The following is a 10932-nucleotide window of genomic DNA, read 5'->3' as shown; positions in this document are numbered from 1 at the left end:
GAGGAGGAGCATGCAGCTTTGTGAAATTCTCCCAATGAAAGCAGCTTTGTGGTGTTTGTGTAACTACATTCACTGCCACGAGGGGGAGACGGAAGCTGCAGGTGTAAAGTTACAGTCACGTGTAATAATAACGTTTTGAGACGCCATACAGTCCATGCATTTGGCCAGAAGGTGGCATCAGCGGCAAACGCTTCCACTTGCATGTGACGTATTGCCTCTGACCCCAAAAGTTTCCCACGTGGTTCAATGGAGGGGAGTAGTGGAAACGTGCAGAAGACCGGACAGAAAGCAGGGATGAAGAAAGGACGAGACAAAACAGTAAAGAAGAGGAGTAAAGACGACGAGGAAGAGGAACAGGAGCAGGTTAGACACACACTGGCAGCCTTTAAGAATAGTAGAGGAATGACTTGAGGGAACTGAGTTAGGAGCTGGTGGTTAGCTGTTAGCATGCTAATAGGGAGAAGGCAAAGCAAAACACGCTGCTGTTGATATGAAAAAGTGGCAATTTGCCGTAGTGACGGTGATAATGTTTACAAAACGGGACCGAACTGAATTGCAGACATGACTGAGTTCAGGAACTACCACAGATGTTACTTAGTGGCTGCAGAGAAGCCGCTCTGCTTAAAATAGTCAGATTCTGAATGGAGTTCTGTATTGAAACATGATAACCATGGCCAAATAAGTTCTCATCAAAAATAAAGACACTATTGTTGCTGAAGCTATTTGATACAATCACCCTCTAAACTATTCTATTAACAACAAACGCAGAACAGCTAACATTGCATTATCACAATGGCTGCTTTCTATTTAATGACCAATTCTGAAAACATCAATGAAAAACCCTCTGCCTTCTAGCAGCATTGTTGTTATTAGTGTAGTAAATGCTTCGCTGTTTGTTTCGGAACTTTGTCATGCCAGCATAGTTAAAAAAAACACTGCTGTCCCATCAAATTCAGTTCACATACTTGTAATATTGTTATTTAAGTTGTCTGCAAACTCTATATTCATGTTGAACATTGTGTCTGATTATAATGTCAACACAGCTGCTGTCCCTTAAGCTTTCACCAAATCAACAATGTATTTGTTTAAATCAAGTGGCTTGTTTAATAGAGTAAGGTGAGATCATGGTCCCGGTCTGGTCATTTCTGCAGCTCCTTAACTTTAACAGCAAACCTGCTGAGAAAGATGAGAATGATGAAGATCTATCAGACAGTGAGGACAGTGTCTACTCAGGACTGGAGGATTCTGGGAGTGACTCTGAGGAAGAGGATGTGGAGGAAGGATCAGATGATGACGACGATGTGGAGAGTCCAAGTCAGCAGGTAGTCCTAAACGTGTATATCAGTCTTACTGTTGATTGGCTGGACGTGGCTCGCCTGTTCAGCCTGTATCTGTCATTGTTCTCCTGAATGTCATCCGTACATTGTTCTAACTGCAGACGATTGCACAGAAGAACAAGAACGAGGAAGACGGAGTGAGCGAAAGAAAAGGAGAGAAGAAAGAAGATGAGTACGAACATGACACCTCAGATGAAGAGGTGGGGCAAGTTAATTTTTTGAAAATCAGTCTCTGTGTTCCTCTTTGGGTTCCTCTTAGTTCTCATGTCTTCCCATGTTCTGTCTGGTTCTCTGATATTCAGCAGTTAGTTTTGTATGTCTTCTGTCAGGTTCTCACATGCTCCTCAGTCATCTCTGTACATGTTCTGTCAGGTTCTCCAGGGTTGGTGAAATATTCTCACTTTGGGAGCCTGTTGTTTTAGGTTCTCTACTCTTTCCACCTTTCCTTACCTCCTGTTTGTTTATACAATTCTCCAACGTTCTGGTTCTGATTGTTCTGCAGGACATCCGAAACACAGTGGGCAACATTCCCATGGAGTGGTACAAAGACTTTCCTCACATTGGCTACAATCTAGATGGGAAAAAGATCTTTAAGCCAATCAGGAACAAGGATGAGCTCGATGACTTCTTGGACAAAATGGAGAACCCCGACTACTGGTGAGCTGGTTAACATCATCCTGTCTCCTCTATAGTTTTAAAGAGGGAATACTGACATTCTATCTGCAGGAGAACGGTCCACGACAAGCAGACAGGAAGTGACATCGTGCTGTCAGACGAGCAGGTGGAGCTGGTGAATCGTCTCCAGAGAGGACAGTTCGGAGACCTCAGCTTCAAAGAGTACCAGGTGAGCGTCACTCTCAGCTTGATCTGGGTGATTTTAGGTGAGCCTGTGCACCGGACACACACACCAGGACACCTACCTGTCTTAGTTTTTGAGTGGTTTACCATTGAATGTTAAATCAGTAAATATGACCCTTGTTACTGTTGCTGACTTTTGCTCCTCCTCTTCCTCAGCCATCAGTGGATTTCTTCAGTAATGAAGTAATGATTCATCCAGTCACTAACAGACCTGCAGACAAACGCAGCTTCATCCCATCACTGACTGAAAAGGAGAAGGTAAAAAATACACATATCGCAGTTTCTTTATGATTGTTTTTTTAAATGACCATGTTTTTGACTCCACCTGTTTTATCTCACCCATCTGCAGGTCTCGAAGCTGGTACATGCTATTAAGATGGGTTGGATCAAACCTCGGCGGGTGGAGGATGACAGCAAAACCCGTTACTACGACCTGTGGGCCAATGAGGACTCTTCCATTCTGGCCAAACACAGGATGCACTTGCCTGCTCCCAAAATCCCTCTTCCTGGTCACGAGGAGTCTTACAACCCCCCACCTGAGTACCTTTTCACAGACGAGGAGGTGTGTCACCTGATGTTCTCCCTTGTAGTAGTTTAAAGAATGCACAAAAATCTGTGATTAAACAATCTGTTGCTCTCTATACCTGTTCGTCCTCCTGTCTGACCCTCTACAGCGAGCTCTGTGGGAGCAGCAGGATCCATCAGATAGGAAGTTGCCGTTTGTCCCTATGAAGTTCTCAAGCCTGCGTCAGGTTCCAGCATTTCCCCGGTTCATCCATGAGAGGTTTGAGCGCTGCCTGGACCTTTATTTGTGTCCCCGACAGAGGAAAATGAGGGTAACTAACAGTAGTTTGTCATCCATCCAGCAAGTGGCGCTGTAACTTTAAAGCTGGATGTCCTTACTTACTTTCTGTCTGCCTGCAGGTGAATGTGAATCCAGAGGATTTGATTCCCAAACTTCCCAAACCAAAAGACCTTCAGCCGTTTCCAACAACACAGTCTCTGGTAAAACACACACGTGTGAATAAAAACACTCTGCTGTCAGATAGCCTGACTTTGACATCATGTACCTGTTTTCTTTGTTTCTTTCCTTTGTGTTCAGGTGTATCAAGGTCACAGCGGCATTGTTCGCTCCATCAGTGTGTCTCCATCAGGACAGTGGTTTGCTTCAGGTAATAGCCTCATCCAACATTTGTCTTATTCCATTTATCAGGACTGAAACTTTTAAATATATGTGACAAAAAACTGACTCTTATCATTTCGGGATGAACTAAGGCCAAAAATCTGAAATTAAGCTCCCTGAAATTAAGCAAAACAAGAAAAATGTTCAGAAGAAAATAGATATCAGTCTGAGTATTTAGACTAGAACAGCTGTACTAGCTAATTAAAACACTAGAAAGCATAAAGCAAGCCAGTAACTACAGAGCCCAGCAATTGAAGCAATCAAGAGGATACCAGCGCTATTCAAAGGTCCTAACAGAAGAGGGGATCATACGCTCTTAAACAAAAATGTTATGAAGAGCACTGGTAACCAGGCACATGTCCTTGACTACGGTGCTTTGTTTATTTTGCCGAACCTGACTTCAGGTCAACAAAACACTCTTAAACTGAGTGGGGAAAGTTTCAGGACCCCCACATGTAACACTGTAGGGAGTTCAACAACATCCCCAGATGTTCCCATTTCACATGTACTTGAATTTTGGGGTTTACAAGGTCTTACATCCTTGCCGGCAATGGTGTCACGCATTAACTATCCTGTCTTGATCACAGTGTTCATTATGGTCGTTCCACAGTTTGCACACCAGTCCAAAATATGCAGCACTTTCTGAAATCTTTGTGCATATAAAGTCTAAAGTTTAAAGTCTAAGTTTAAAGATTCTCAATGGGGGTGATTAGAATCTGGACTCTGACGTCAACACCATGGCTCATAAGAGAGGAATTATCAAAGTCGGTGTTGTAACTTGTCATCTTTGTATATTTGATATATTTGCAGGTAGTGATGACGGCTCGGTCAGATTCTGGGAAGTGTGTTCGTCGCGCTGTATGAAGACAGTCCAGGTGGGCGGGGCCGTTAAGAGCGTCGCATGGAACCCGAATCCATCTGTGTGTCTCCTGGCTGTTGCTCTGTAAGGATTTGCATTTTAACCTGTCCGCAAGTCTACCTGGATGACCGTGTGGTTTAATCTTAACCTATCTATCAACTGTAGACAGACAAGTTATAATGAAAGTCTGTCTGTCTTTTCTTCTCACATCCCATCTCTCTCTGGTTTTCAGGGAATCTGTGGTCTTGATCCTGTCTCCCTCTGTGGCAGACAGACAGGTCATCTCGTCGACAGATCGACTTCTTACCAGTCAGCAAGAGGAAGGGCCGTCAGAAGGAGTGGATCCTATTGTCTGGTCTGAAGCTGAGGGAGAGGAGTTAAATCAGGGGATCAGGCTCAAAATTCAACATCCCAAAGTGAGATAGTCTATCTGATTGGTTGATTACAGGATCATCATCATCCATTCCTGGAATAAACTAACTGGTCTTTATTTATCCTCTCAGGCTGTTAATCAGGTGACATGGCACGCTAAAGGAGACTACCTGGCATCAGTGATGCCAGATCATTCGAGTCACCTGCAGGTGTTCATCCACCAGGTGAGCCGAAGGCGGAGCCAGAACCCTTTCAGGAAAAACAAAGGCCTAGTTCAGTGTGTGTCCTTCCACCCTGTCAGGCCCTACTTCTTTGTGGCAACGCAGCGTTCTGTCAGGATCTATAACTTAGTCAAGCAGGAAATGACCAAAAAGCTACAGTCCAACTCCAAGTGGATCTCCAGCATGGCCGTCCACCCCGGGGGTAAGTTGATCAGGGAAAACAGTCTGTACTACACTTGCTCACACTTAGCACAACCTTTTAAGACATTCACATCTCTGCTGCCTGTCTGCCTTCAGGTGATCATGTGATCTGTGGGAGCTACGACTGCAGGCTAGGCTGGTTCGACCTCGATCTCTCAACAAAACCATACAAGATGCTACGGTATTTACCTGTCAATCATGCATACGGAAGACTAAGTAACTTATTAATTTCTTCCTTTAAGCATTGACCATGTTGATGTTATTATTTTCTTCCTGTGTTTAGACACCATAAGAAGGCAGTGAGGAGTGTGGCCTATCACAGAGCTTACCCTCTGTTTGCTTCAGCATCTGATGATGGATCAGTTATCGTCTGTCACGGGACTGTTTACAAGTAATACTCGCAAATATGCCCAAAAACACTTGTTGGTACACAGGTCCTCTGAGGGGAAAATGTTAACATCTTCCTTTTCTCCACTAGTGACCTGCTGCAGAACCCGCTGATAGTCCCAGTGAAAGTCCTCAGAGGTCACGTGATCACTCATGACCTCGGTGTTCTAGATGTGAAGTTTCATCCCACACAGCCTTGGATCTTTTCCTCCGGAGCCGACGCCACCATCCGACTCTTCACCTAGCAAACTATACAGCAGTCTGCTCTCTGTGGTCACTTCCTGATGGACAAGCTGAACCCCTTTGTATGTGGATGGAGGTGGCTGTGTCTGCCTGCCAGTAGTGTCCCAGCAACTAGTCAGTGTTGGTTATTAGGATACCACAGGCTGTTTTTCTTAACAGAAGTAAAGATATCATTTCCTGTCATTATTTTTCTGTTTGTTTTCAATAAATTGTAACCTGTTAACGATTAGTTTCTGTTCTGTTGTTTGAATCAACGAGAAACAACAACAAAGAACTGGTTTGAGGTTTTATTTAGCAGTTTTCCCTGTTGTAGCCTTGGTGATCGAGTAAGTAATAAGGCACCTGAAACAAGCTTGCGTTGAATTAAATCGGTCTGAGTGTTGTTTGGCAGGAAATAAGAAATCTGCTTGTGCTGGTTTGAAGATTGCATCAGTTGCACAGTACAGACTCAGGTACAGACACGTATGTGAATTATTTTGCCAGAGAAAATAAGGAACTTTCTATTTGTATCAGAAAACAACTGTGAAGCCTTATATGTGGGTTTTATAGCACCCTTATAACATTTCCAGAAAAGAAATATCGGTTGCCACTTTTTAAATTAAGTACTGTTTCAAGGATTGTTCTTTTGACAAAACCTAACTTATGAACTCATTACAAAAGGGAGACATGGTTTCATACCTGTAAACACTTTGGATTTAGAATCTGAGCATCAAGATGAGATTTAAAATGTACAAAACTTGTGTTTCTGTGTACTGTTTACCAGTCGTTTTTTTTTTAATTAATCAATTTCACTGTGACTATGGGGAGGGTTTAAGTTTGAAAGTTTGGATGTTACGTCATGAACGAACTTCCGGCGGAGCGTTTTCAGTGTAACTCCCAAATCATGAGGAGGGCAGATCGAATCGCACCGAGACGCGAAAACTGCGTTTATACCAGCTGTTACTGGTAAATACAGTCATGTACTCAGTTCTCATGCTGCATACACTCTGATACATAACGCTACTGTCCACTGGTCCGCAGTGTTGCGCTTTAATTTGTCGATGCATGAATAAAAATCTGTGACTATGAGCTGCTGTCAGAAACAGCTCAGAGTTCAGTGAGCAGCGGATTGATGTTAGTTTTATAGAGCTTAGTTTTATAATTAGCTCTAATGATCATTTAAAATTAATTATAGCCATTTGGGTCTTTTTGTTGATTCAGAAAACAGTTTTACTGGTAAATCGATCAGAATTCATTAAAAGCTAATCAAAGAAAGCATTCTAAATAGTATTATTGATCAGCAGAAATGGTCATCTGATCTGGATGAAGGGAACTTCTGTCAGGAGCATTGCAAACACTGTCTCTCCATTATTGAGAAGCCTCTTAATGCAATAATCGATAAAAGGAAAAACAAGATTCTCCGTGCTCTTAAAAATGGAAGGTCATTGATAAATAATTCAGAACCGCTATTTATTCAATTTAGCGTCATCGGCCTCTTCTTAATGGCTTTTCCAATTTAAGAAAGCCAGGTGAAGCTTATCTTTCCCTGCAGCCTTGCAGCAGGTGGAGAGCAGCTGAGACTCCTGGCTCCAAAAACTGCAGCCGCCTTGATTTTGTCTTGTGAGGTTGGCCTACATTTGCATGACATCTCAGCAAAGCAGGATCAAGTCGGACATATATCTAAACTTCAAATTTGGCAAAGAGTTTTAGGCAGACAGAATGAGAGTCTGAGAATATTGACATTATTATTTATTTTAAGGAGTGTAGAGTTTAAGAAAGTCTGTGTTTGAAGGTTCTTCTGGATTGTGAATGTCAGTTTTCTTGTCTTTACTTACTCTGCAGTGAAGAAAATGTTTGGAAGCTCTGTGAGTACTTTAGAACAGAGAGAACAGCTCCACTGGAACAGCTGTTTGTGGTTTTCATCTCTAATGACAAAAGAATGGTGAGAACACACAGGAGAATATGACGCTGCTGGGACATCAGGTGGGAAAAATCGGTCAGGTTCTACCAATCCTCTGCAGTTTTGGGAGAACATCTGCAGGTTCATTAAAATATCTGTCAGATTATATTAACAAAGTATCAAACAATTGAAGTTTCCATAAAGACAAAAATCTACTGATCCATGAAAATATCATCAACTCTATAAAACATTTTCAGATTCTCCAAAGATTTCTGACAGGTTCTCTGATACGTGCAGGTTCTGTTTGATATCTGTGAGGTTCTGTGAAACACCTGTACATTCAGTAAGATTTTTACAGATGTGTTTCTAAAGAGCAACTTTCTTGATCTTAAGGGATGCTCCTGTTTTTCCCCCCATCAGGTTCCTCTGTGGAAACAGAAGTCTGGACGAGGGGACCAGCCAGTAATCTGGGTTTGTAATTTGTTTGATTCTAACTGTGATATACCAACAGTGCTGATGTTATTTTGACACCATTGGTCATTTCATTGTGTGTTCCAGGATTACCATGTGATCCTGATCCAGGTGGGTCTTCAGTCGGACTCTCTGGTTTATGACCTGGACTCTGAGCTATCGTTTCCCTGCAGCCTACAACTCTACGCCGCCCAGGCCTTCCGCTCAGACCGCAACATCAAACCTGAGTACCACAGGTAAAGCTGCTGAGTACCTAACGCAGCACACCTGGGAATCACAGGTATCACCTGAGTGATATCACATTAAAATCTGCCCGTGTCTGTGACAGGAAGTTGCGCATGGTTCCTGCTGACAGCTTCCTTTTGAATTTTGCGTCTGATCGATCTCACATGAAGAACTCTGATGGAACCTGGAAGATGCCACCTCCGCTGTACCCCCCCATACACACTTCAGGTAACAAGTCCCCTCAGTTATGACTTATGAAGACACGATGATGTCGTCATAAAGTGATGCTTCTCCTCCTCAGAGAGTCAGATGAACCTAGACGACTTCATCAGTATGAACCCTGCTGTCGGCTGGGGGACAGTCTACAGCCTCGACCAGTTCCTGCAAAGATACACAGGAAATCCCTCCTCATTTTCATCATCTTCCTCGTCATCGGCAGCATCTCGGTAGTCGTAATTTTGTTGCTACGGCCGGTTGGATGTCACGGTTTGGATGTCTTGTCCAGGTGGAAGATCTTATGGCACCTTCTGCTGGTCAATGTAAATAAGCTCGTTTAATAAGATTTGATTTCGCTAAAGACGATTGTCGATGAACTCTGAGTGAAGGGTGACATTGTGTGACATCACAGGTGTCCTACTGATGTTTGATTTCTTCATACCAGCAAGTAGAGCTCAGAGAAGTAGAAATGTAAGTATGATGGATGTTCAGCCAGCTGAGCTTCTGCACAATCAATAAAGAGAATGATCCTTTAGTTACTAATGGGACATAAAATCAGTAAGATTAATGAGCTGTAGATTTTGATTTGACCTAATTTATTGTTTGTATTGAATTTATTGAACAATAAAAACTTTTAATGGCACCTTTGAGCATCTTGACTTTACTGTTAGTGCCTGAAGATGAGAAAGTAACATTGATGGAAACAATAAATCTGATCAGTTTGAAGATTAGCTAAGACTGAATTAATGACATTTTAACTTGTTTTTCTGTCAGAGAAATGGCTTAAAGTTTAACCAGTAACTGCAATCATTACATCAGCTTCATAAAAGAAAATTATATTTCTTTTGGCTTTAGCAGGACATTAGCCTGCTGCTAACGCTGCGTTGCTGTTAAACTAACTCTACTGGAAACAACTACTGAAAACTTTGTACCAAGACTTAAAAATCTTTGATTCCCTCTGCCGTCCACTTTGTTCACATTCATAAGAGCGCCAACAGTGAAATTTAGTTTTAAAATGCAAAACTAGTTGATCAGAGAGCTGCAGCAGAATCTAATGCGAGCATGAGCTGGTCTCAAGGCTCTGGTGATGGTTTAGGACAGCATATGGGTCACCTGTCCTCGAAAAAAAAGTTGACCAACAAAATTTTGCCAATATGCAGCCTGAAAAATTACAGATGGTTTGCAACAATCTTCAAGTAACATAATAAAGGAGTGTGTGTAAAAGCTAAAGATAATCAGTTAATGACCATGTTGATGAGATTATGTGGTTGGTATCATTTTTTGTGACCCAGTGTACAAGTGATCAATTCTTAAAGTAAGTCTGATTTGATCATTTCTTCATGAAGCCTTGTTGAGAGTATGTAGGATTGAGAGTATGGTGATTGCATTCATTTTGTGATAATCCTTCAGATTAATGAAGGGAACAGATTGGTCTGAGGTTTTGCTTATACGCAAAACGGATAACTAGTTGAACCTGTTCCACCACAGAATCACACCTGACTTATTTGTATTCGGAAGAGACGATAGACGAGACAAGCTTTAGACTGTCAGTACAACAGCTGAACCAGGTAAAGTTAAATGTTTTAAAGTTGAAATGCTTTGTTTTCTGTGGTGGTATGAGTAATTTAACTGTAAACTGTGAGATGGAATGAATTCAGCTTGATGTTGAGATGACGTTGTTAAAGAGGACTAAGTTGTGGGAAAATTATGAAACATTCTCTGAAAGTGAAACTACTCATTACTGAACTTGAGTCGTGGCTATTTGTGAGGATATTCAGTTTCTAGTGTTGTTTGTACATTCATCAAAACAAACTATATTTGAAATTGCACTATGATTTCGAGTGAACTTCAGGTGATTGAAATCAGCTTCACCAGGCAAACTGATGAGCATCTTAATAAATATTTTAAGTAATATTTTAAGCGGTCGACAGAATAATCAACAAGTCTAGCAGGATTTTCTTATTTGTCACAAAGTGCTTCCAGTTTTCACAGATCATCTTGTTAATATTATTACGTGTTCTTAACTAGTAACTTCTGAGCATTACACCCTCTCTGTTCTTGATTACACATTTGAGCTTCTTAAGTTTCTCTGCAGAGCAAACATGAGTGGGAACAGAAACGCTGAAGAGGGTGGAGGAGAAGCAGGAGGAGAAGCAGCAGGAGTAGACTGGATGTCCCGTTGCAACATCACAACAGTGGTTGGTGTGGCTAGTGTGGGTGTTTTGGCATTTCTGCGTAAGTTACAACCAGTCTCATTGAGGTAAAAAATCAGGGGCTTAGAACAGGTTTGATCCTACTCCTCAGTTTGTGTTTCAGCTATATGTTCAGCTAACATTTGACCTCTTGGGAAGTGTTGAGGTTTTGTTCCAGGTTTGGGTTCATCAGAAAAATTCATCTAGGCTGATTAAAAGTAAAACAAAAGCTGTTTATTTACAACAAAAAAAAATCACTGCTGTCCTCCTGTATCTCAGGTTTCCAGC

General features: G+C 41.9%; 2 protein-coding genes across 2 annotated transcripts; both read left to right on the top strand.

Annotated features, from left to right (window-relative positions):
- Nucleotides 1-192: 192 nt before the first annotated feature.
- bop1 (BOP1 ribosomal biogenesis factor) lies at nt 193-5887 on the top strand. The gene is made up of 16 exons (XM_072370457.1): nt 193-363; nt 1152-1322; nt 1439-1537; nt 1840-1994; nt 2064-2181; nt 2352-2453; nt 2545-2757; nt 2870-3031; nt 3120-3200; nt 3298-3367; nt 4189-4321; nt 4470-4653; nt 4741-5032; nt 5128-5212; nt 5315-5422; nt 5510-5887. Exons 1-16 carry the CDS (start codon nt 247-249, stop codon nt 5661-5663), a joined length of 2244 nt encoding a protein of 747 aa, XP_072226558.1. The 5' UTR covers nt 193-246; the 3' UTR covers nt 5664-5887.
- Nucleotides 5888-6524: 637 nt separating this feature from the next.
- ntaq1 (N-terminal glutamine amidase 1) lies at nt 6525-9095 on the top strand. The gene is made up of 6 exons (XM_072370171.1): nt 6525-6606; nt 7483-7582; nt 7961-8011; nt 8099-8247; nt 8340-8464; nt 8538-9095. Exons 1-6 carry the CDS (start codon nt 6545-6547, stop codon nt 8684-8686), a joined length of 636 nt encoding a protein of 211 aa, XP_072226272.1. The 5' UTR covers nt 6525-6544; the 3' UTR covers nt 8687-9095.
- The last annotated feature ends 1837 nt before the right edge of the window (nt 9096-10932 follow it).

Source organism: Leuresthes tenuis, unplaced genomic scaffold, assembly GCF_036924035.1.
Source record: "Leuresthes tenuis unplaced genomic scaffold, fLeuTen1.0.hap1 SCAF_18, whole genome shotgun sequence".
In the NCBI taxonomy this organism is placed as follows: domain Eukaryota; kingdom Metazoa; phylum Chordata; class Actinopteri; order Atheriniformes; family Atherinopsidae; genus Leuresthes; species Leuresthes tenuis.
Note: the sequence above shows the minus strand (reverse complement) of the source record. Positions and strands in the feature narration are given on the sequence as shown.